Genomic DNA, 25,931 nt, shown 5'->3' with positions numbered 1-25,931 from the left:
CAGCTGTTCCTCCAGGGAGCACTGGTTCCCTATATTAGAGAATGGCATTAGAAACCGAGATGTGGACACGGGCTGTCTTTACCCTAGGCCCACCAAATATACTAAGCTGGTGTGCACATGCACCCCGACTTGCGCATCTTACACGCTCACGAGTTCACACTGAGGTCTCCACTTCTGACCTAGGACCACCTGGGCCATTCTAGCCTCCCCCCCGAAACCTCTTATTCCAGCGATAAGAAACTTGGCTTTGCCATCCTCTGTCCGTTTACTTAATTGTTCCATTCCAGTGCTCATTTATAGTGATCTCAGACTTGTGAAGCACATCCTCCAGGGAAGGAACTTCACCGGCTGGAATCCAGTGCTTGTGTAGCGTTCCTTTTGTCTTCAGTCCTAACCCTCTCTGCTCATTTCCAAACTTCCTTGGGTCAGCACCTTTCCCCCCACTCTCTTCTCTAATAGTTAGGGTCTTTTGTCAGAGTCTGCATTCCACCGTGGGATTTTTTTTTTTATTTGATTTTTTTATTTGCATATGTTAGGGTCTCTTCTTTGTGCTGTAGGTTCTCTGGGTTTTGACAAATGAATAGTATCATAGAGAATAGTTTCCCAACCCTGAAAAATCTCCTGCTTTAACTATTTAACCCTCCCCTCCCCAAACCTCTGGCAACCACTGATCTGTTTTCTGTTTCTATGGTTTATCTTTTCAAGAACGTTGTATAAATGGATTCAAGCAGTGCACGGCCTTTTCAGACCGGCTTCTTTCACTTCGCAGTGGACACTTCAGGCTCATCCATGGTGTCACAGGGGTTGGCTCATTCCTTTCGCTAGCTGAATGGTATTCCATTGTGTGGAAGTACCTCCATTGTGTGGACGTTCATCCATTCACCTACTGAAAGACATCTTGGTTGCTTTCAGTTTTGGCTGATTGTGAATAAGGGTGCTATAAACATTTACGGGCAGGTTTTGTATACACGTAAGTTTTCAAATCAGTTGGGTTAATACGTTGGAGCACAGTTGCTTGTTTGAGTGATAAGATTATGCCTAGCTTTAGAAGAAACTGCCCAGCTGTCTTCCCAAGCACCTGGACCATTTTGCATCCTACCAACAATGAATGAGAGCCGCATCCTGGGCAGCGATGGGCGTAGTGTCCGTCGGGGGCGGGGGGGGGGGGGGGGGTTAGCCGCACTATTAGGTGTGTGGAGGTATCTCCTCATTGTTTGAATTTGCATTTCCCTAATGACAAATACTGTTGAGCATCTTTTCATATGCTTATTTGCCATCTGTGCATCTTCTTTGGCGAGGTTTCTGTTCAGCTCTTTCGACCATTTTTTTTCAAGTTTGTTTTTTTCTTCTTACTGTTGTTTTGGGTCCTTTTTAAATTCTGTGATTTGGAAATTTTTCTCCTAGTGTGTGACTTGTCTGTTTTCCTAACAGTTTTTAAACATTAGTGAAGTCTAACGTGAGTTTTTTCTTCCACAGATCATGCTTTCAGTATTGTATCCAACAGCCCATCTTCAAACCAGTGGTCACGCAGATTTTCTCCTCTCTTTCTTCTGGAGTTTTATAGTTTTGCATCTTACATTTACTTCCATAGTCCATCTTGAATTAATTGGTGTGTAAAGTGTGAGGAATGCATCGACGTTAATCGCTCCAGTACCTTTGTGGAAAGCAACCCTTTCCCCATTGAGCTGCCTTTGTCCCTTTATCAGTTTTGCTGGCCTTTCTGGGTGGATGTCCGTTCCCTGTATCTGAAATTCCGAAGGGGAAGATGCTGATCTCCCTTTCTGCTTGTCTTACAGCAAGACCCCTCGTGCAGACCCTGCCTTTAAGAACCACCGTCAACAACGGCACCGTGTTACCAAAAAAACCCAGCGGCTCTCTCCCGTCCCCCTCCGGGGCCAGGAAAGACGCGGCTGCACCGGCAACCAAAAGGTAAGCCACGCGCCGCCTGTGAGTTCTAGAAGCTGTTCCAGCTCAGCTTTAAAAGGAGTATTATTTTTTATATGACACTTTACAGTTACTGGCCTGAATCAAAGCTTGTAAAAGTACCATATTTTGTGTGTGATATATAAATTTATTATTCTGCCTTTTAAAGATTTAATCATATTGTCTTTGAAATCTTCCTGGCTCACACCATGGTGTGCCATTTTGTATTTTTACTTAAAGTTCACTTTTGGAAGAAAAGAAAAAAGGAGTATAATCTATATAAAGATGAGGTTGCTGTTCCCAAGTCCATACTTGGAATAGAGCAAAATTCAGATTGCTGTGCCAGCCTTAAATTTTCATCTCTAAAATCTGGATGAGTTCATTCTTTTACATTGCACGTAAGAGTGGCTTTCTAGCTATTGCTGTTGTCTGTCAGAAAGATCATACTTTGCTTCTCACTTTTATTTGATTTCGTAATTGCCGTATTAAAAGTTTATATGCCAGCCACTTTTCTAAATTCTGAGGCCCTGGGAAGGTAGACACCTGGTTGTTATATCGTTCTCCCACAGCTGCCTCGTGGGCCTGTTGTAAGAATGCAGAGCTCAGACTTCATGGAAGCAGCGGCCGCCTCCTGCTCCCAAAGGTGTGGGGTGCAAGGACGCCGGAGGGGGCGGCGCTGGAGCTGGTGCCCCCTGCGACTAGGAAGGAAGCTCCAGTGACCCCATTTTACCCTTGAAATCTTTCGTGTTTATACCCAACGCCTGTCCTTCACCAAGCAGCTTTTCATTGTTTCATCAGATAAGAGCTCCCTGTCCTTAGTTTTCTGTGAACTCTAAGAAGATTGGTTTTACAGGGTCTGTTAGAACTTTAAAATGAAATTTGTGACCTCATTCCCCATCTATCTAATACTTGTTCAAATCGTTTGTATTTATAATCAGTATGAAATGATCTTTTGGATTCTAATTGCCAGCAGTAGGGATAGGTCTCTTTACTTAACTAGGTATTGTAAGATTGACTTTTTTCCAAAGAGTAAATAGTTTATGAAAAAAAATGAGATTCTTTCCCTTTATTCTTCAAGAAAATAGAACTGTATAATTTATACTTCTGGGAAGCAGAATTGGCCCAGTGGATAGGGCATCCATCTACCACATGGGAGGTCCGCGGTTCAAACCCCGGGCCTCCTTGACTCGTGTGGAGCTGGCCCATGTGCAGTGCTGATGCGTGCAAGGAGTGCCCTGCCACGCAGGGGTGTCCCCCACGTAGGGGAGCCCCATGCACAAGGAGTGCACCCCGTAAGGAAAGCCTCCCAGCGAGAAAGAAAGTGCAGCCTGCCCGGAATGGCGCCATACACACGGAGAGCTGACACAACAAGATGAAAGAAACACAGATAGATTCCCATGCCGCTGACAACAACAGAAGCGGACAAAGAAGAACACGCAGCGAATAGGCACAGAGAACAGACAACTGGGGCCCGGGGGAAAGGGGAGAGAACTAAATAAAATAAATCTTAAAAAAAAATTTATATTTCTTTGTGTATTTGGAATTTGAATAAAAGAAAAAAAACTTTTTTTTAGAGCTAGAAATAAAAGTAAAAATCCAAAACATAGCTGGAGTGTCTAGCTTTCAGAAGCACGTAGGCACTCATGCCAGCCTTCTCGCCCTCTGATTTTGGAGGTGCCTCTACAGCTGGCCCAGGTACCTCTGAGGTAGTTCCTTTTACCTAGCAGGCCATGGACAGGTTGCTTAGACCTGGTGGGATTAACTGGCAGGATTGTTAGCATTCCCAGCAAATTGTATCTTGAGTTCTGGATATTTGAAACATCTATTCAGGATAGGGAAGGCTGGAGGACAGCAGTGTCAGGTTTGGCTGTGGCATCCAAGTGACACTTTTTCTCAGGGTGTGAAAAAGACAAGGAGGCATTAGCAGGCACTTTACCCTCCCATTAAATCAGGGATGGTGGTGGAAATTGCTTTCTGATGATGCAAGCCTACTAAGTGCCAGCTTTTTTTATATCATTATGTCTAGTCTTCAGATCAGCCTTCCAAGGTAGGTGCTATTATCCCTGTTTGGCCGATGAGAAAACTGGGGCTCAGAGAAGCGAAGTAGCTTGCCCAAGGGTCCCCTGGCTGCAGAGTGGGGGACACGGGCTCAGACCCAGTGTTGCCTGGCTCCGAAGCCTGTGCTGTCTTCACCGTGCTGGGCTGCTTCCCGCGGAGACGTCCGGGTCAGCCCTGGTGTCCTCTCACCACGTGTGCTCCACGTAATTCCTGTTTGGAGACCATCCCTCTTAGTGCTCTATTCTGTCTGTAGACTGGGTTAGAAGCCCCGAGGTTCTGAGGCGCCTCCGCCAGTGTGGACAGGAGCAGGGGGCCTCTGGCGAGTGGTGTCACAACTGCCCACCCCTAGCCAGCTGAGACGCGGGCTCTGAGGACAGGACCGGCCTGGGCCGCGTGCAGAGCCTGCTCTCCACCGCTGCACATTGCCAGATGGGAAAGATTCGCCCTCCTCAGTATGGCAGGGAGGGAGGCAGGGAGGATGGAAGGATGGAAGGAAGGGGCAAGAAATCTTAGAGCAGCCATCCTGTTATCGAGATGTGTCTGTGTTTGTATTACCACTTAAATGCCAACCTTCCTCCCATAATAGTCTAATGCCTCAGTAGACTTTTATTTTTAATTTACAAAATAATGAATTTGGCTCATCTGAGAAGCTACTGTCAGCCTTCAGCTGAGAATGCCAATAGGAAGCCGTGACTTTTCTAGACTATCTAGGACTCTTAGTTTTTAGTGTCACAGTGTTCATGTATTAATTTATTATTTACTTCTTATTTGTTATTCATTCATTTGTTTATTTGTTATTCGTTTATTTTGTTTTCTTTGGCTTTTATGGGCTTCCATGGATGTGGATTCTCACTCGCTTGGATGTTGGAAACCTAAGCGTCTAATTGGTCCTCTGTGGTAAAGTTCCTAGAGATTTCTCATTAGTAGAGAATCCTGAAAACAAAAAGACACAAGCTGGGCATTTGGACTGTTACAACTGAAATAACTCCCACGCCATTTCAAATATGTTTACAATCGTAGGAACTTGTCTGTAATCAGAGTTTAGGATTAACCGAGCCGGGCATGTGGATAGGTAAATGTTTGTCTTCTTTTCTCCCTCCGCTTCCCTCCAGTGTTTTAAACCTAGTGCTTACAGGGAAAAAACTCCATTTGGAAACAGTCCAGCAGCCAGAGGTTGTGCTTTGTGTTGCCAATTAAGACTTCGATTGGGGCCCCGATTTGGAATCCTTGGGAAAAAAAGCGTTGTTTCCAGTAGTGAAAAGAAAAAGAAAATCCAGGGAAGACGTGGCAGGTCGTACCTCCTCAGTGGGGGACAGAAACAGCATTTCCACTGGCTCAGAAAAGAGCCCTTCGCTCAGGGTCCCAGCCCGGCCCCCGAGCCCTTCAGTCGGCAGAGCTCTGAGGCTAGGGATCAAAAGAACAATGCTGGTACAAAAAGAGAGCAGGACTTAAAAAGTGTCCTGCGCCGAGTGGGAGCTGGAGTGGCAAGTGTCTGTTGCTTCCGAACAAATAGCCAACAGTCCTTTGGGAAAATAGCCCCACTTGTTAGAAACACAATGTTTGAAGCCACACTGAAATCAGTGCTAAATACATACGTGATTTAAAGATGAGAAAACAAAGATCTGATTTTAGTTGATTTTTTAAATTTCTAATTCATATATCATTAGGAATCATTAAGAGGCGGCGGGCTTGGCCCAGTGGTTAGAGCGTCCGTCTACCACATGGGAGGACTATGGTTCACACCCTGGGCCTCCCTGACCCGTGTGGAGGTGGCCCATGTGCAGTGCTGATGCGCGCAAGGAGTGCCGTGCCACGCAGGGGTGTCCCCGCATAGGGGAGCCCCACACGCAAGGAGTGCACCCCGTGAGGAGAGCCGCCCAGCGGAAAAGAAAGTGCAGCCTGCCCAGGAATGGCGCCACCCACACGGAGAAATGACGCAACAAGATGACGCAGCAAAAAGAGACACAGATTACCGTGCTGCTGACAACAGAAGCGGACAAAGAAGACGCAGCAAATAGACACAGAGAACAGACAACCGGGGTGGGGGGAAGGGGAGAGAAATAAATAAAATTAAAAAATCTTTAAATAAAAAAAAAAGAATCATTAGCTGTGGTGTTCAGTTCACGTTTTGAGTCAGTTCTCAGTAGCAAAATGGAAATAGGAATATAGGATTGAGGAGGACAGATTAATCAGAAGTGATTGTGTGCTCCTCTTTGACTCAGGTATTTGGCTTTGTAGGGTAGGAAAAGCTTCCTGTGTTTTGTCAGAGTCCCTGAGACCACCAGCCTTCCTAGGAGAGGGGGCGGCTATTGCCATAGAGAGGTATTTTTTAGTGGTGAAGGTAGAGCATTCATTAACTGAATTTTACAGGTGTGTGCTCTTAGTCTGTCAGAATTATCTCAGAATTCACAGGAGAAAAATGAGGCCAGTCCTGCTTTCCTGTCCCAGCTCCGGTTCCCAGCACAGGCACAAGGATGTGGCCATTGCCTCATAAGCATTTGTTGAGTGAATAATTGTTTTAATCTAGTGTTAGTCACTGCTGCTGTCATTACAAAAGAAACCTTCAAAAATATCTGGCTGTGCATAAAAGCAATCTGTCAAATTTCTTTCTTTTTCTTTTTTATTGTGATGGTTTGGGATTTTTTTTTTTTTTTGCAGAATTTTGGAAAACCACTTCCTGATTCAAAATCACATGGTAAAAAAAGGACATAATTGTAGCTGATTATGCTTAGAGTTGCTTTTTAACCAGAAAGAGAAAGATCGCCTCTTTTCTTCTATGCACCAGTCTGCATTGCAGACATTTTATGATGTCCAAATTTCAGTTTTAATTGGCAAAACATATTGACTACCCATGTAATATAGTATAGAGAGCCATTATATTTTCAGAACTTAACAAGGTTTGGGGTTTGGGAGTGGGGGATAGAGAACGAAAGAGAAAAGAAAAAGTAATAGTATACATGCATTTCTACACCTAAAATCCTTTATTTGCTTTAAGCACTAAAAAAATGTACTGCTGGGAAGCAGACTTTGCCGTGGTTAGGGCGTCCGTCTACCACATGGGAGGTCCATGTTTCAAACCCCAGGCCTCCTTGACCCGTGTGGAGCTGCCCCATGCACAGTGCTCATGTGTGCAAGGAGTGCCGTGCCACGCGTAGGGGAACCCCACACGCAAGGAGTGCGTCCCGTAAGGAGAGCCGCCCAGCACAGAAGAAAGTGCAGCCTGCCCAGGAATGGCGCCGCACACATGGAAAGTTGACGCAGCAAGATGAAGCAACAGAAAAAGAAACACAGATTCCTGTGCCACTGACAACAACAGAAGTGGACAAAAAGAACACGCAGCGAATAGACACAGAGAACAGACAACTGGGGCAGGGAGGCGGGAAGGGGAGAGAAATAAATTTAAAAAATAAAATCTTAAAAAAAATGTACTGCTGGGAGCAAATGTGTCTCAAGCAGTTGAGCACCTGCCTCCCACATGAGAGGTCCCAGGTTCAGTTCCCAGTGCCTCCTGAAAAAACAAAAGCAAACAAGCAAAAATAACAACAAAAAGGCAGCTCAGGGAAACCTATGTGGCTTTTGAGTGCTGGCTTCCCACATAGGAGGCCCTGGGTTCAAGCCCCAGCCCTGGTACCTCAAAAAAAAAAAAAAGTCCTGCATTATTGTGCAGTCTCTCACACCAGTGCATCTACCACTTTCAAAATTAGGAGCATTATTTTTCACTTGCTGTCCAGAGTGAACACAGCTTCTCTGATGTTCCTCCTGATGATTAAGCAGGCTCCCTGCTGTGCGTATACTGTATTGCTCTCACCAACAGCCCTGGTGACTGCAACTATCTCATCTTCAAGCTTTATTTTCTGTCCGTCACTTTGAATCCTGGTAAATCCTCTTTAATTCCTAAGAGCCTTGGCTCTCAGAAGGAATGTCTTGGGTTTTTTTCTACGTATACAACAATAGTAGACTTTAAAAAGTTTAACATTGTAATGTAAATGTGTGAATGACAAATATCCGAGGACCTGGGATGGATTATATCCAAGTCTATATTTGCAAACCAAAATGTTTTTCCATTTTGATGTGTGGTATGTAGTGTGATTTATTGAAGCTTGTCAAATATTTCTCCACGCTTTCACGGTTGCACTCATGCTTACTCTGCTCTGTTTCTGTGCCTCTTGTATGTACATTAAGTAGGTCTGTGAGTCTTCTCAATGCATGCAAACTGAATAGATCAACACCAAGGCGAGGGGAACTTAAACATTTCTTTTGTAAACCGTGGCTGCTCCTTCCGTGGTTGTAAAGGCCTTTTCCCGTGCTGCTGGTCACGCAGCCTCCAGTCATGTGGCGGTGTTAACTACTGACGCGCACTGATTTTACTCCATGGTCAGCAGGTCTTCGAAAGAATGCAGTGTCTCATCAATTATTTAGGGAGCGTGCGGGGAGAGTGGGGTGGAGTGAGCCCGGCCACTTGCTGTGTCATTTCAGACAGGTTGCCTTTATGCCCCTGAATTTGTCATCTCGTCCCTAAAATGGGGATAGTGGTGTTTTTGCAAGGGACTTGTGAGGTTTAAATGAAATAATATCTGTAAGACACAAAGTGCTCAGTATGTGTTAACACCTGCTGCTGTTTGCCTCGTCAATATCCCCCTGACCTCTTGCACCCACTACTTCCAGTTTCTATTATTAGAAAGCTGGTTACTGTTAGTTATGATTGATTAGGAGTCATGATCAGTCGATTCTTTAAAGGTGTTTTATAGAATTCTTCAAAACGCCATGAGCTTGCCAGAACTCCCAGGAGGACCCCAGTGGGGGGGCAGTGGGCTGGGGAGGGGCCCCTGGCCTCCCAGCTCTGCAGGGGGCCGGGCTCCTGCCTCAGAGCCTTGTGGGAGATACTTGGCAGAACACAAGCCTGTAAATTCAATTCGCTTGGGGTTTTGCATCACTGGATGATCTTGAACTTCACACACAAAGGTATAGATAATTTTTAGACTCCAGTCCCCAATTTCAGAAATGCAGTGCTCTCTTAAGATCTGTAATTTCCTTGTCCCCAAACTGAGCTCTCTGAAAATTCACGTTTCGACCTTAAAGCACACCCATGCAGATTCCAGTGGTAAGATTCTGGTGCTGTAGGTCCAGAGTTTCCTCAGTTGCCAAGAAAGACTATGCAGGAAGTGTATTAAAAGTTATTTTGCCATTTCATTTGAGTTCGCGCTTTCAGAGAATGTTGCTATAAGCAGCCACAGAACAAATTGGTTTTTCAAAAGCTCACCCACCGTGCAGTTTTCATTTGCTTTAATTATTATAGTATCTTATACCGTGCAGTTCTGAAAAACCTGCTAAGGTGCTGTTAACTGAATAATTAGGAGTTATAAGGGGAAAGGGACTAAATGTTGGCCTGAAAGAAGGACTAGATTGAGGAGGAGAGAGTGAACAGAAAGGAAGGGAAGGAGGAGAGAGCTACGGCTCCTGGACAGAAGGGCCAGCGGCCTCGAGGCCCCAGAGCTGGTGCTCCGGTCTCATTTACTCCCACTGAAATTTTATTCCCTCTCCCTCCCTCCACTGAAGCCGAGCCCCGTGAAGCCCCCGAGAATCAGAAGGAGGGGTCCGCTCTGCACCCCCTCTTCTCCTCTCTGAGCACCCTGCCCCATGGCCACTCCTGCCACTCGACCCCGGGCTTTGTCCCCCCACGCCTTCCTGCTTTCCTGGCTAAATCTGACTCCCGTGGCAGTTTCTTTTCCTCTCCCCACTCTTAAAAACTGGCATTCCTGGGGCTCTTCTCCTTCCCTTCTCCTCTCCTTCCTCACCTCCTCGCTGGGCCATTTCCTTCTCATCAGTGGCTCAGCAACCCACGCAGGGACCCCAGACAGACAGTCCCTGTCCTGAGCCACCGCACCTGTCCCAGCCTTGCATTGTCCCCGCCCGCGGCAGGCCTGGCAGCACCTCCCGCTCCACATGCCTGAACTGGACTCCCCCAGGCCACCCCGCTGCCCGGATCCCAGCACCAGGGCGTCCCGTCTGCCATGGCACCTCCTGGTTTTTTCCTTACGGAGCAGCTACTAAGTTAAACAGAATCTCGTCTGTCCCTGTGAGGGGGTTCAAGTGTGATAACTTCCGTTTATTCATTCATCTACTTACTTCATTCTTTCATTTAAGAAATATGGGTCAAGCGTCTATGCCCAAGCGTCTGCGAAGTATACAAAAATTAATCAATGAGAGGCTCACAGGAAACTTAGGACCTATGGTGAAAATAAGATGGACAGGATTCCTCCAAGATGGCTAGGTGCTCTGAGGGGGCGACTGGCCTTCAGCCTGCCCTGCCTCTGGCTTGTCCCCGAGCCTGTGAACTCCTGGGGAGGGGTCCCTTTGCCTAGAGCAGACCCTTCCCAGTTGTGCGGTTATAACACCAGAAACTCGGGCCTCAGGAAGCCTTGCCCGGCCTCCCTCTGCGGCTTCCGGCCGCGCTCCTCACCCTTCCCTGGGACACCCCCCCCAGACAGAGCATTTCCCCAGTGGTGGGAGGATCCTTTCAGCGCATGTGGCCTTCTCCTCGCCTGGGTCCCATGCCAGCCTCCAGACCAGGGACCTTCAGGCTGGGCTCTGTGGCATGGGGGCTGGGAATGCGCGCTTGTGGGAGCTGTCCCAGGTGCTGTCCCAGGTGCTGCCCCTGCTCAGCAGCACCCCTGGCCTCCACTGGATCCCGGGAGGAGCCCCCTTCCAAGCTGTGACAACCAAAAATGTCTCCAGACGTCGCTGTGTCCCCTTGGGGGGAGGCACAACACTGCACTAGACTGAAGCCTGCTCAGGGCACCCTCGCTTTCCTGTAAGCCCCCGAGTGCTCCCCGGCTGTCCTGTCGGGGGTCTTGTGTTGCAGCTCTCCCCGTGGCTTTGAACTCAACGGACAACCACAGTTGAAAAGAGGCGCTGATCCCAGGGGCGTCCTGAAAGCACTTTGACCTCCAGGTTAGGATCTAGACCCAATCTAGCTTTTAAATATCCACCTGGAAATATACTCTGTGTCTAGAGTTTTACACTTAGCAATAAAATAACATCATGATATTTAAGGATTTCGTGGTCATTTGCCTCCCGCTTTAGTACCATCAAAAGGACCAGCTCTTCTGAACGAGTGTCCCCTGGTGGCCGAAGGGAAAGCTATGGGGATTCCAAAGGAAACCGGAACCGGACAGCATCCACCAGCAGTTCTTCCAGTGGCAAGAAGAACAGTGAGAGGTAAGGCTCGTCTTATCTCCGGGTTCCAGCTACTAAGATGCTTTATCGCCTGTGGTCCCCTGAGATGAATCAGAAGGTCCCCTACTATGCAAATGAACTCGAGGCTGTGGCTGGAGCCTTAGGCCTCCGAGAGAACATTGTGGGCTCTCCATAGCGCCCGTGGGGGGCAGCCGAGAGTCCCCGTCCACGCGGATTGTTCAGGTAGAGAAATCATGATAGGGACTCCCAGCATTCTTAGGCGAACCTGAGTGGTGCCTGAGTACTCGCTGAACACCAAGAACGTGGAACTTGGCAAACCATTCTCAGTTTCCACATGGAGCCCCTTAGATTTCTAATATACTCTGCTGCCATTTTAAAATCAATTTAAATGGATTGTTTTATTGGATTGTATATCTTCCTTCACATTGCACTTAATTCTCTTTCTAAGCATCATGCTTCAATTTTATTCTCTCTTGCAAAATTTGGGAAGGAGCTTCAGCTTCATAGGCTAAACAAATTCTTATTTTCAAATGTTCATGTAAGGAGAAAGCTTTAGTCATAAAGCAATTGTCTCCAACCACTGCCTATAAGAATCCCAAGTTTGTAAATCCATTGCAAGCCAGTCTTATAAAAGAAGTTTCAGCTCTTTTTCAGTTTGTTTTAAAAAGCTATCTATTATAGAAAAGAATATGTTATATAAAATTATCTTTCTCAGAGCTCTGGTAGGTCAATTCCACAGTCAACTAGCAGTTTCAAAAGCCCTTCATGCTGAGTTCTGTCTTCTTATGGTGACTGTTAGTACTTATCAGAAAATTATGCTAGTCCATGGGGATACCTTGGAAATAAGGTTAACTGGTTACAATGGCGACTGTTTAGGATGCAGTGTGGCTTTAGCTTCTCTGATTCAGAGTAATCTTTGGAAGTTGACCTGAAATGTCTGGATCTTGGCAGTTCTCAAAGACTTGGCTCCTTCTGCACATCTGATTTTTATTACGCATTTCCAAAAAGACTCTGCATTGTGCAAACTCCAGATCTGTTTTATCTTGTAAGTCCTATGGCTTTTGTAAATGTGCTGGGTAAATATTTCCATAAAAGCTATCTACAAAGGGATTTTTTTAAAAAGCTGCAGTAGGAAATTTTGATTTGGAAGTAAGGGACTGGGAAAATTTACTAATTATTTTCTGAAAATAATTCATGCAACTAAATAGGTTCATTTAAAATAAATTCTTTGTCTCATCAATGTTTGAGAGCCAAACAGCCAAGAATGTTTGAGGCCAGCGTAGCCCCAGACCTCTTGAGTTGCACGTACCTAAAAGAGTTTCCGAGGGAACTCTACTGACTTCTGTTAGGCGTTGCTGGTAGTGACAGGTGCCTTTAGCCCTCTAGGGACTTACAGAGAGGAACTCAGAATGCGAGAAAAGCTAAGAAGACATGTTGGTGAAGGTCAAGGTGGCAATCCAGTTCATTCCTGCTCTCCATTTCCAGGCGAGCAGCCCTGCCTTCGGGCTGCTTGCCACCTAGCACCAACGTAGAGTCTGCTGACAAATGCCAGGCCTCAGGTGGCACCCAGGAAACTCCTTTTTCAAACATTATGGCATTCTGGGTCTCAGGCTGGTACCTGTGTTCATTGTCCCAATACACTGTCTTGTTTTTTCAAAAGATGGTCCCTGCCTCATTATCACAGGCAGCAAGACATAATGGAGAGGTCCCTACTCTGCAGTGAAAGGAAGATCTGGGCTTGTAAGTCAGTTCTACCTCTTGGAGCCTCCGTGTCTTCCTCTGTAAAGTTGGGGTTTTATGCCTAATTCCTTTGACTCTCACAAGGTTTAAATAGTGAACTTGGAGGAAAACACCTGGCAGAGTGCTTGGTACTCAGTAAATGATCACTGTGGGAGTTATTTTTAAAAAGAAGAAGAAAATAATTGATGTGGCTTACCAAAGTCCTGGACTTAATTTCTTCATTTTTCCCATGAGAATGTTAGACGACATCCAAAGTTATTAATCTTTTTTTTAGCCTGACACATGTTAAATCACATTCATAGAAGTGACATTGTCTTGTGTGTGAAGCCCAGATTTTGGCGAAATCCAAAGTGGCTGAAGGGCCAATGAAGTATGAGTTTCACAGATGTTAAGGATACAGCTAGTCTACAGTCTACAGGTAGTCATAGTAACCAGGTAGTTGGAAGGATACAGCTAGTCTGCAGGTAGCATATAATTCCACACCTACGGCCATTGTAGGGTCCCTTCTGCTTCCACTCAGGAAAGATCATTAAAATACAAAAGAGTGAAAGTGATAATATTATAGGGAAAGCTTTGAATCTGTCCTAATTTGTAAAAGAAGCTCTTCATTCACACGACAATGCTTTAATTTTTATTGATTATAGATAATTTGCTCTAAAGCTTACAACTCATCATACACCATGATAAGCACATATGGCACTTTGCTGAAAATTAATAAAAGGAAACAGTTTCACATCAGCACGTACATATTTCTCAGTAATAACAATTACAGCAAACGTGAAGAAGGCAATCTGTATAATGTGTACAAATCTTGTTGTTGAGCATAAAATAATAATTTTGAGGTCCTAGAATTTCACATTTTCCAAGATGTCATAATTAATCATAAAATAATTACATTTTGCTTTCTTAGAAATTATATTCTTCTTGATAGTTTCAGTCTTCTTGCTCCAGGATCTCGTTTTCTTTAGATGTGCTCACCAGATTTGACAGTCTTTCTTGCAACCTTTTAGACCCTTATCTTAGAATGTTTAAAATTTTTAAATATTTTGCTTATGAGAAGCCAAAACATTTTAAAAGCATTTAATCTTTACACTGACAAAACTTCCATAAAAACGAAAGCATATATGGCAATGTAATATCTACTTTATGTATTATTGATGGTAAATAAATATTACTAATTATACAGTTCTATGTCAAAATGAAGTATTTGGTATTTTATATAAGGAATCAGCAACACCAATGGAAGACATGTTCCATCAAAGGTAGCCAGTGCACTACTCCAATTCCTAATTTTTCATTTAAAAAAAAAACAAAATGTATTTTGTCAGTCTGGAAAACTGTCACTTATTTAGCAGCAGAGGTTATGTTAGCTGTGCTAGATTGATAAAGTGTTCCAATTATCCAACTAGTCCCCCCTTTTAATTCTGAGAGGCATGAGATATATCAACTTTGTAAGCAAGGCACTTACTTTCCATCTGGAAATTGCTATAATGTGCTGATTTTGTTAGAACAAGAAATGGTGCAACCATCTGCTGGAAAAATCCTTGCAACTTACATAAATCGCCCATCTTTGGTCTCCGGTCTGAAAAGGGTGGCATTGGAGGCGGCACACCCTTGGGTCATGCAGCAAGGGCGAGAGCCACCGGCTGGCCCTGGGCCCGTTCTTCCTGACACGCTGCCGTTCTCTGGAACAGTCTTGTGAGTGACACCTGGGTGCAGAAGTCCCGACTTCAGCCTCACTGGCCACGTCCCGTAAATCAGAATCTTCAGCCTGGGGCTCAGGCTCCTCTCCTGTTCCGGGCCCACCCTTGTGCCCTATCTCTACCCATTTCCAGCACCATCTCTCACCTGCTCCAAAAAAGATTTTTCTCTTTTAAATGTAATTTATTACGTAAGTAACGGGTGTTTTAGAAAATCCAGATGTGCAAAAGCGAGAAGACAAAAACCACCTATAATCTCCACACACAGGACTCACCACTGACATTCTGTGACATTTACATTTAGGTTTTATTTTTAGGTAGTTGTGTGTGTAATATATAATTTTGACATAAATGATCATCTGCCTACGTTTCGTAATTCCCCCTTTCATTTGCTCTGTAAGTACAGCTTTCCGTCAGTAAGTACGCTCTTAGAACATTATTTTAGATGTGTGTCTTAATTTATCTAGCCACATGTACTCTTGTTGGACACTTGGTACCAGCAAGCTCTTTCTGATCCAATCAGAGCAGTCTAATGCCTGGCACACAGTAGGCAGTCCATACACGTTTGTTCAGTGAACCTTTTTGTCCTAATCAGTATCACAAAAAACCTTCAAATGATGGGGCTTGATGGCCACAGCCAAGTTTTCATCCCAACTCTGTCGCTTTTTATTGTGTGGTTGTGAACCAGTTACTTAATCTCACTGGGACTCAGTTTCCTCCACAGAAGTAAAAGTTGTTCCTGCCTCCCCGGGCAGCTGGAGGCTGCTGAGCACAGAGCTTGCCCGTGGCTGGCACTGGGCAGTGGTGGCTGTGGCCCTTGCCTCTCTGTCTAACGTGGGAACTCCCTACTGGACCTCTGCCCAGGCTGCAAGGCTTCTCTCCTTTGGGACATCTCAGAATTCTCCAATCCAAACCTTTCTGAGACTTCTGAAAAGTTTTGTCATCACCTCACTCAAAGGCACAGCACGCTTTGCCTTCTGAGCACCGACTGTGTGCAGGGCTTGGGGTGAGGTGTGGTGGGAAGTGGCAGCGCATAAAGAGGCGCCCTTCAGCAAATATTAATGACACAGGACTGTCAAGGGCCAGTTTCCTTCATTTCTAAAGGACCCAATACAAATCAATGAGAAAAAGGCAGTCGACTCCACTGACAATTGGGTAAAGAGCTAAACTGGCAGTTCACAGAAAGACATACAAATAGCCCAGTAACATGAAAAGATGATCCTGTAGCAAGTGTAGCTCAGGGGTTTGAGCACCTTCTTCCCATGCCTGAGGTACCGGCTTCAGTCCCTAATATCTCCTTGCAAAAAAAAAAAAAGATGATCAACCTCAGACTTAACTAAAGAAGTGCAAATCTAAGGAAGGAGATAGCATTTCCTAGAAAAACCTTTATTTATTGTGAAATAAAATCCATATACAGAAAACAATGCCCATAAATGCATGCATTATTCTAAGGCAAACACCTTCTAGCACTCGGTAAGTGGCAGGTTTTTCCCCTCTCCTGAGTGCCTTGTATATGTGTCCACAAATTTTTGGCAGGGGAGAGTGTTTGAATGTGTTTGGACTAACTCCAGTTTATTCTTGAATGCTCAGCTTAGCAAGTTCCTTTCTCTGTTCAGAAGCCTTCCCTGGCCCTCTAGTCTGAGAGTCTGAATTAGATGCCATTAGATTGTGTTGTAACTGCCTGTTTACTTTACCTGTAACTCGCCCCCTTCCCCCTGCCCCAGCAGCTCCATCCCTACCCCAAAGCCCCCTCGGCCTTCCCCTCACTTAAGCTTTGGGAGGACAGAAGATGTCATTTGATTTTTGGATATCTAGCACCTTGCACAGTGCCTGGCACAATAACTGCTCAATAAATGCTTGTTGAATGAATAAAAGGACATTATATATTTATTGGGAAAAAAACAACCAACCCATAAACCATCTAAGAACTATGTAAACAGCACCACCTATTGGTGGACAATTTTAACACAGAATTTTAGGTTTTGAGGTATTTCGTGCTCAAAATTAGATGGCTAGGGGGGTGGGGGTATATGGGAACCTCATTTTTTTTTTTAGTGTAACATTAAAAATTAAAGACAAAAAAATTAGATGGATAAATTAAGCATCTTTTTATTGAACAAAAAATGTTTTACTCATCAAACCATGGATCTTTTACATTTTAATATATGTTTAAAAGTCCTAATTCATCTTCTTTTTTTTTTTTTTTTGGTTTTGAGAATATTGGATGAGCCCAGAAATACATGTAGGTCCTCATCAATGAAATTAAGAGGAAGGAGTAAGTAATGCTAATTAATAGTGTTCTGGGTGATTCATTGCACGTTTTCTTTAGTCCTGCCGATACCCAGAACTTCCCAGTGGTTCTATCCCTGTTTTGTAAATGACGGCTCTGGGAGGAAAACCTTGCTGAAGCGCTGTGCTCCTTCTGCCAAGCCAGACTGTGTGTACTGGTTGAAAATGTCTACGAAGCACTAGTTTTTATCCCCAATAAGTTTCTTTTTTTTTTTTTAAGATGTTATTTATTTATTCCCCTCCCCCCCTCCACCGTTGTCTGCTCTCTGTGTCCATTCTCTGTATGTTCTTCTGTGTCCGCTTGTATTCTTGTCAGCGGCACTGGGAATCTGTCTCTTTTTGTTGCATCGTCTTGCTGTGGCACCAATCCTGGGCAGGCTGCACTTTTTTGCCCTGGGTGGCTCTCCTTATAGGACGCACTCCTTGTGCATGGGGCTCCCCTACGTGAGGGACATCCCTGCATGGCACGGCACTCCTTGCGTGCATCAGCACCGCGCATGGGCCAGCTCCACACGGGTCAAGGAGGCCCGGGGTTTGAACCGTGGACCTCCATGTGGTAGACGGATGCTCTGTCCATTGAGCCAAATCCACTTCCCAGTCCCCAATAAGTTTCTAATGATTTCTAAACATCTCTAATAGATGGTTCCTATATGGCCCTATTTCTAGAAAAAAGCTACATAAAGTCAGTTTTTATAAAAACATCATTAATTTTTATAGTTGAGTATTTTGATTTCTAGCAGGAATTGTATTTCATTGAGTGAAATTTTCAAAGGAGTTGTATTACACCCAGAGCTAAAGTTTTTGTAGTATGAATAAGTTTCAGGGAACTGACTTGAACTTTGGAACAGTCTTCCCATTGATGGAGCCTTTGTAATCATTTTCAAAATCACAAACCTCTGCTAAAATGGCATTTGACCCTCTCCACTCTGCTCTAAGCCCATTGCCTAGAATTCTCTGTCACACGCACCGTGTGTGTGCCGGAGACCTGCAGCACGGAGGGCCGGGGCTCGGAGCACCCTGGAGCAACTTGGTGTGAAACTGCTTTGCAGGTCTGAGCGTGCAGGAAGTAGTTCCGTTGCAGAGGAGGAGTTCTCTATTAGTTGGCGTCCACTGGACAGCCCACGAGGCTTTTACCAGCTCTCGTCCTTGTAAACACCCACTCTGCGGTGTGGCAAATTATCAGGTGAAAAAGAAAACAATCACAACTAGATAATCCTGGGCCAAAGTCCACACTGAATAAAGGTGACTTAGACCAAGTAGCCTAGTGGCTTCATTGGCACCTACTGCACCACCCGCTGCTGGAGAGGAGGAGAGGGCTCCTCCTGTTGTCTCCAGATCCGGCGAAGGCCCCAAGCTACTTGAATCCGCCGTGAGTCCCCAAGCACTGCTGATGTCCTCTGAAAGTCCTTAGGATAGCCTGAGCCAGCCCATCAAGCGAGCAGACAGCCGAGTAGCAGAGCCCCCACCAGATGCCAACACTTCATTTTGGAGATATTCGGCCCAACCTCACCTCAAAATACCCCAGAGGCTCGGGTGTGTTGACCGGAGGAGCCCTTTCTCTGCAGGGCTCACTCGGGGCTCCAGGGGTGGGTGGGGGACCTTTATTGACTCCATACTCAGCTGGGCGTGAGAGACCACCCACTCCCATGCATGCACGTTGCTGGCAGTGCTGGCCTCGGAGGCCCCTCAGCACCACTGCCTGGGAAGGACGGGTTCAGTGCGCTGCGCCAATAAAGGGATTTTGACCAGAGGCCAGGGCAGCCTCAGTTTTGGATCACTGTTGTCATTGCACACACTATGGGTTTCCCTTCCATCATTGGTTGGGAAAACTCATTGTCATGTGTGGGTTTGTATTCGTAAGACTTGCACACGAGTGGACTTGCTTTTTCCCTGGGGCTCTTCTTGTCTTTTAGGAAAGATGGTGGCACATTTTCTTCGTTCAAATAGAAAAGCCTTTAAGGAGTAGGAGTAAGAATTCTAAGGTTAACTATAGTATTTTTTCTATAAAAGTAGAATTTTCTAACATAATGAAATGTAGCAATATTATATTTTCTAAGTGCGATATTCCCAAAAAAGTGATTCATAGTTGAGAACAAGATTTAAAGAAATATAAAGTCCTCTAGTACCACCTGGGACCTCTCTCAGGGACCTGCAGTTATTAACACTCATAATACCTTTTTCTAATCTTTCAATAAAAATCTTTCATTCTTTCTCTTATGTAATGCAGTGTCAAGAATCCACGGGCTTCCTTGTATTTGGAATTTAAATTCCCGTACAGATTTTCTCTTTCTAAGAAGAACTTAATCCATAATTGCTTTTTACTATCTCTAGGAAAGATTCTTCATTACTTTATTTCTGTGTTCATAGCTTCCACATCTTTCTACTTCTGTGATTAAATTGCTTGGTGGAAAAAAATCATTTTCCTATTTTCTGATTCCCCACATGACTTCCTTTTGATTGAGTCTCTCTAACTGGGAATTTGCCTGGTAGTCTTTTGTTTTAGCCTTCCTCTTCCATCCTTGCCCCACCTGTGAATCTAATAATATGTAAAATTTACAGTTAGGACGTCTGCATCTGATTAGCATAGAGAAAACCACACGAGAGTTTCTCTCCCACCCTAACAGGGAGAAGAAGCCAGGTAATTTACCAAAAAAACCATGGTTACTTTAAGCACGCCAGAGAGCCGAAGCCACAACACAAACATAATGAAATAAACTGCAGGAAGTGACCATCCCCTTAGGAGAGAGGGGACCTGTGACTGCTTTACCTTTGGAAGAGCAGCAGGAGAGAAGGAAGCCGGCTGTTTTCAGTTTGCCAGAGACCTGCCAGTGCAAAGTATCAGACATGGGTTGGCTTTTCTAAAGAGGAGTTACTTGGGGTAAAATCTTACAGTTCCAAGGCTGTGAAAAGTACACATCAAGGCTCCCTAAGAGGTGCTTTTGACCAAAGTCAGCTCTTTTGGGGCCTGTTGTCCGGGCATGTGGCTGCCGACTCTGCCGAGGTCCTCGCCCTCCCCTCGGGGCTCCCCGTTTCTGGGAGCGCAGCTCCGGGAGCTCGGCTGGGACTGTCTTTGTCCCGGCCTCCTCTCAGTCTCGGCTGCTCTGCTTCCATCCCAGGGTCAGCTGTGAGCGCTCGGGTGTAGCAGGGCCCGTGTCCTCTCGCGCGGCTCTGCGCTCGAGCGGTCCTCCGGTCCTCTCTCACACAGCAGCATCTAAAAGGGCGGCCTCCATTTCCTGTGCCTCCTTTCATCAGACCCAGCAGGAAGGCAGAGAGTCGCACCTCACAGACATCGTCCGATTGAAAGGGTCTCACACCCTAGGAATGGATTAGCTCAAAAACATAATCTTTCTCTTTTGGGGATTCATAAAATAATTTCAAACTGCCACATTGTCATAAAGGCCAGTAAGGAGGCAGCAGGTGAAGTTGTATGGAATTACTAAAGGCTGAGTGTGGCCCAGCATGCTAGTTTAGAATTCCTGGTCGCCCCCAGTGTGGGACTCTCCACACACATGCCCGGCTCTTTTCCATCTTCAGCAAGTGCTCCCGACGGGACAGGAGGACTGAAAGAGATCCTCTCTGTAGTCAGGCCTTCTGTGGTCTGAGGGCAGAGCAGGAAAAACAAGAGAAATCCTCCGCTCTGTGAGGATGTTCTCATGTTATGTTTTATAGTACAAATTTGGATTACAAAAAATTAATACAAAGAGACATAACTAAAATGTCAGTAGAAGTGATAAGTGGAAAAAACAATAACAACACTTCGTTCACCCCTTCTCCTGCAAAAAAGGCAGGAAAGAAGGAGCAAAGGAACAAAGAAGAAATGGGACAAATAGAATGCAAACACTAAGAAAGTAGATTTAAATCCAAATATGTCAATAATTACATTAAATATAAATGGACTTAAAGAGCTATTAAGAGGAAATGATTGCCAGAGTAGATTTAAAAAGTAGGATCCACTTATATGTTGTTTACAAGAAACACTTTTCAAAACATAAACACAAAAAAATATATATTGGAAGTAAAAGGATGGAAACAGATACACCATAAAACACTAAACATACAATTTATAGTTAAGAAGGTCAGGTAAAGTCTTTTAGCCCAGCCTAGCAATTAGTAACGAGCTTCAGGGTTGTAATAGACAGTTCCTTTATAAAATGTGGACACATGCTTCAGTAATATATTTTATTTTTAAACGTACTTTGATAAAAACTGAAAGAATAGCATTAAAACTCAATACAGTGAAAACATTTTTGTGATGGACTCAGCTGGTATGGCCAAGGTATGTAGACAAGTTTGATTGAAAGATTGAATTTTGAGTACTGAGAAAAGTAAATTGATAGCATATTTCTTACACTTTTTTTTTCTTAAATAACTTCTTCTCTTGTCAAAGCTTCTGATAAGAATTCAGGAAATATTGTCAAAAAATACTCCCAGTTGGAATTTACTGATTCACACTAGAAAACAATGGAGTTAACTCTTACCTTTACTCATTCTCTACCCCTTAAAACTTACAAATTTAAAAAAAATTTTTTTTCCTTAAATGCTATCTGTCACAACAACAAAAACTTCCATTGAACCACAGTGCGGTGTGTTGGTGAAGGGTGTTGTATGGGAATTATACGTGTGTGCATGATTGTTTTGTACGTTCACAACCTCTGTAATAAAAATATATTTTAAAAAAATATTAAGGTGGGTTGGGGGACAATACACCAAATGTAAGATATGGACTAGAGTTAGTAGTAATATTTTGATGATGCTCTTGCATAGTTTGTTACAAATGTTTCACAACAATGCAAGGTATTGGTGGAGGGGCGATGTATGGGACCCCTGTGAGATGTTAAGTATGCTTATTTTGTAAGTTCAAACTTTTCCTATACACTTATTGTTTAGGTATTTTCGTGTACAAATGATATACTTCAATAAAAAAATGTTTTTAAAGAGAGTATCAGGTTAATGAGCAGCTTTGTATCTTAGCTCTCATGCATTGCCCCCAGTTCTATTCTCTAGTCATTCATTACTCACGGGCGCTTCCAGAATGCCAGGTGCTGGTACAGGAACTGGAAGTACAACACCGAATAAGGCAAACAGAACTCCCTGCCCTCGTAGCACTTACATCCTAACGGGGAAGCAGCCGTAAACTGATATGGCTAATAAATGCTATGGAGGAAGATAAAACCAGAAAGGGAGCTGGGGAGCATGGGAAGCAGGGCCAGAGGCAGGCTGCAATGTCAGAGAGGACCCCAGTGAGCCCAGGCCAGCTGGGACTCCAGGCCCGGGAGGAGAGCGAGTGAGAGCACCCGCCTGACACAGGAGTTGAGGAGCTCAGGCCCCAGTAGCCAGGGCTCGAGCTTAGGGGCGGCATAAAGGGAGGTGAGGGCAGGAGAGCAAAAGGGCTGCAGCTGTTGTAAGGACGTTGGCTTTTATGGGCCGCCAGTGCTTTTGTAGTACTACCTTCAGTTTCCAAAGTGCGGAATGTAGGACAGTCTCTAGCAGAATCAACTTCTTAAACCACGTTTGAGCAGAGTGTAACACACTTTTAAAGAATCAGTGGCGTAGTTTCCCCATGTACTTCATAAAATTATCTGGAAATCAAAGATATTAATAAATCACTTTATGTATTGTGTGGTAGGATTAAGGATAATTTTTACTTGCGTTTTTCAGTGGACTTTAAGAAGAAGACAAGTAATATTAGGACAGTATTACCCAGATAGTTTAGTCCCTTTACCTTTCTGCAAAAAAGAAATACGTGTACACTGCTAGAAGTATTCAAGGTGTAAGATTAAACCAGAATTCCTCCCGGTTCCCTCGGCTTGTCCTGTCCTGATCTGAGGACGGGGGTCACCTGGGGAGCTGGGGGAATTCTCACGGAAGTGTTTCTCAGGGGAGGCTTTCCCCCAGGAGGAATTGGGGGTTTGGGGTCCCTGGTCACAGGGCTGGTCCTGCCGGCTCTGTGGGGGGCACCCAGGGTGGCTGGAGCCGGTGGTGTCCCATCCCTGTGAGGCGGCTGCGCTGCCCACGCTGGCGTTTCCTGCTCTCCCTGCTCCCCGGGTCTTCCTCGGGGTACAGCCTCTGCAGGAGCCGAGCCCAGCCCAGAGGCCTGCGGTCAGGAGCTCGCACGTTTCAGCAAAGCCAGGGTGCGGGCAAGAAGAGCCACTCAGACGGGCTGCTGCCCTCTCCGTCAGCCCCGTGCTCCTCCTTCCCCAGGCACGGCACTGCTCCTGAACAGCACAGCTTGGTGATGCAGTGGGGGTTAGAACCTCTCGCGCCTTTTTAATTGTTGTTTTGTTTTCTTCTTTTTTGTTTTTTTCCCCTTTGGACATTTTCATTTATACATGTTCCTTTTTGCAGTTAAGTTGGTTTTGTTTTCCTTATGAACACATATAATTTATGCCATATTCACGTGACACACACCCCCCCCCCCGCCCCCGCAGCCAATGACTGCGGCATCTTACAAAATGGCACAGTCAGGACTCCCTCTAAAAATGGCTTTTGTTTTATTTTCACAGCAAACCCAAGGAACCCGTGTTCAGTGCAGGTAAGTCAGAATGGATTTTTTATGGGCACCCCCCCTCCCCCCAGGGTTAAGTCACCCTTTTCCGGGGCCCGAGTGTGACACGCAGGCGCGCTGGTGTCCGTGGGGCGGGGCCGCTGGAATGAGCGTGTAGGGCAGCTTGGCCAGGCGGCTCGATGGCCGCCGCGAGGCCACCGTGGAAACGGTCCCCTTCAGCGCCCACTGAAGGGGCGGCGAGCGGGGGGCGTGCGTGCCACCACCTCGCTGTCGCGGAACTTCTGGGTTGGCCACCTCGGCTGCCGTTGTTACTCCAGCTCTACTGCCTGGGCTCAGCGTTCGCTCTCCTCCTAAGGCGAAAGTTCCTGATGCATCAAGTTAAAACTTCGCCTGAAAGTAGCTTTTCTTTCTCTACCTTTGATTTCCTAAACTGCAAACTAATAGTTAATGTACACCTTTCTATATATCTTTATTTAAAACACATTTTAGCATATTTACCTTATTGTTAACTGCATTTAAACTGTAAAGGAATGGGCGAGAATATAATTGAGTAAATAAATTCATTTCAGTTGCATTTTCCTAGTTTTTTTCCTCCTAAGCTTGGAACCAAAACATAAAAACCAAAGTTTCCTATTTATCAGCATGAGCTTCCAGATTCCTTTGATTTTCAGGAGGCATAAAAGTACTCACCGAAAATGTGCTTGCCATCAGCTGGCACAGCCGCGTCGTGGGCCCAGGGTCCCTGCGAGGGGCGCGGGCTCAGGGCTGGCGGGTGCCCACGGGGCAGGCAGGCCCTGGCTCGCGCAGCACCGCACCTTTCTCTCTCTAGCCCTTCTGTCTCTGTCTCCGAAATCCCAAGGGAAGCGCCGGGTGACGCACTGCAAAGGTAGGCGGCGTTTCGGAGGCTCGTAGCTCTCTGAGCAAAGCTGGTCCCCAGGCCGCAGAAACTTCTTTCATACAGGCCAACGGACGCGCTCCTTGTATGAAAACGTTTTTGTGACGCAAACCACCTCAATGCCTCTTACGTTAAAAGCATCCTTGAGCTTTTACTTGGCTGGACCACGCTCCGTGGCTCTGCTTTGGATCTGGGCTTATTGGCCGATCACAGAAACTTTTAAAAAATTCCTTAATAGTGTTAAGAGAGCTATAGGGTGACCCCGGGATGTCCCCCCAGTTTGAATTGTACCCTGCACTGCTGCTCGTCCCCATCCCCACTAAATTGCCTTCAGGTGTGTTAGTTGTGCGCTGTGATCCTAACACGCCTGAGAAAAGCATCGCTTCCCTGGCTGCTTTTTGTTTTCAGACGTAGGACGTCCAAATTGGCGGCACAAAACAGTGCCGAGGCTAGAGGCAGTGCTTGGGGAGCCGAGTCCCGCGATGCGGAATTGCGCCGTGAGCTGCAGCCGTGGGGACTTATGACCAGCCCGTAGCCACAGTAGAGCGTGTGGAGGTATCTCGTAGGCATTGATTATATAAACCCAGGAAGGGCTTTTTGTTTTTTGCACTGATCTTTCTGACAGGATGATTCATGTCTTACAAAGAGGTTTGAGGGACTCCCTCTTCATTTAACCTTGAAACCTGTAACACCTGTAACAGGTCTGGCAGTCTCTTGGGTGCTTTCGGATTCTTCAGGTGTGGTGGCCACAGTGTGGTAAGCTAGAATTTGGGTGAGGGATTAAGGAAGGGAAGCACATGTCAGGTGGCAGGAAGAGCATATGCGGAGGCTCAGAGGCTACCTGAGCAGGGCAGGTGTGGGGGTCAGAGGCGAATGGCCAGAGAGGAGAATTGGGGTGTGTGGGGAAGTGGCACATGAGGTCGGGTAAGGTGGACCGGCCGGATGGGAGAGCAGTCCAAGGATTTTGAGTGGAGGAGGGGCTCAGGGAAATCCAGCTGGGGCCTTGATGGGCTGGCAGCAAGTCCTCAGATCCCAGGGGAGCCTGCCGTGCTGAGAGCCTCGGGGGTGAGTCCAGTGGACTGGAGGATGGAGCAGTGCGAAAGCCATTCCCGGCGCATCCGCGGCGCGCAGGACCTGGCGGGTGCGTGCTTCACGGGTCTTATTCCAAAGCCAGACCTAATCTGCGGTTGGAGAGTTTCCAGGCACGCACCAAAGCCCTAAAGTGCATGCACACAGGAGCGTAAACTTGGGTGGCCCCTTAAATTGTAAGCAATATTGCACGTGACGTTGTTTGAAAATCCTTAGGAGTAAGACCCCCAAAACTAACTTGTAAATGCTGTACTCACAGTGCTGTAGTACTTTCGTGACCTTTCCTCACCAGGTTCCTCTACGGTGATGATTTTTCTGTTGAATTACCTACAGACATCCCCAGCTCCAGCTGCCCAGTTTATTTTTTTTTTTAATTTTAATTTTAATTTTATTTATTTCTCTCCCCTTCCCTGCCCCCCCAGTTGTCTGCTTTCTCTGTCCATTCGCTGTGTGTTCTTCTGTGTCCACTTTTATTCTTGTCAGTGGCACAGGAATCTGTGTCTCTTTTTGTTGCGTCATCTTTTGTCAGCTCTCT

The 25,931-nt window shown here is 45.7% G+C and overlaps 1 protein-coding gene across 7 annotated transcripts in view; it reads left to right on the top strand.

The window, feature by feature from the left end:
- EML1 (EMAP like 1) overlaps window positions 1-25,931 on the top strand; it is a 205,085-nt gene that overhangs the window by 136,002 nt on the left and 43,152 nt on the right. For 4 of the 7 annotated variants that reach the window (XM_012522702.3, XM_058291719.1, XM_071213693.1 and 1 more), the window contains exons 3-6: window positions 1,797-1,929; window positions 11,065-11,199; window positions 23,411-23,439; window positions 24,242-24,298. In XM_012522702.3, the coding sequence (XP_012378156.2) occupies window positions 1,797-1,929; window positions 11,065-11,199; window positions 23,411-23,439; window positions 24,242-24,298 (354 nt within the window). The remainder of the gene's footprint in view (window positions 1-1,796; window positions 1,930-11,064; window positions 11,200-23,410; window positions 23,440-24,241; window positions 24,299-25,931) is intronic. The other 3 variants (XM_058291734.2, XM_058291727.2, XM_071213694.1) reach the window with 1 other exon arrangement.

Source organism: Dasypus novemcinctus, chromosome 3 (genome assembly GCF_030445035.2).
Source record: "Dasypus novemcinctus isolate mDasNov1 chromosome 3, mDasNov1.1.hap2, whole genome shotgun sequence".
Lineage (NCBI taxonomy): Eukaryota > Metazoa > Chordata > Mammalia > Cingulata > Dasypodidae > Dasypus > Dasypus novemcinctus.
This window is presented reverse-complemented; position numbering and strand designations above follow the sequence as displayed.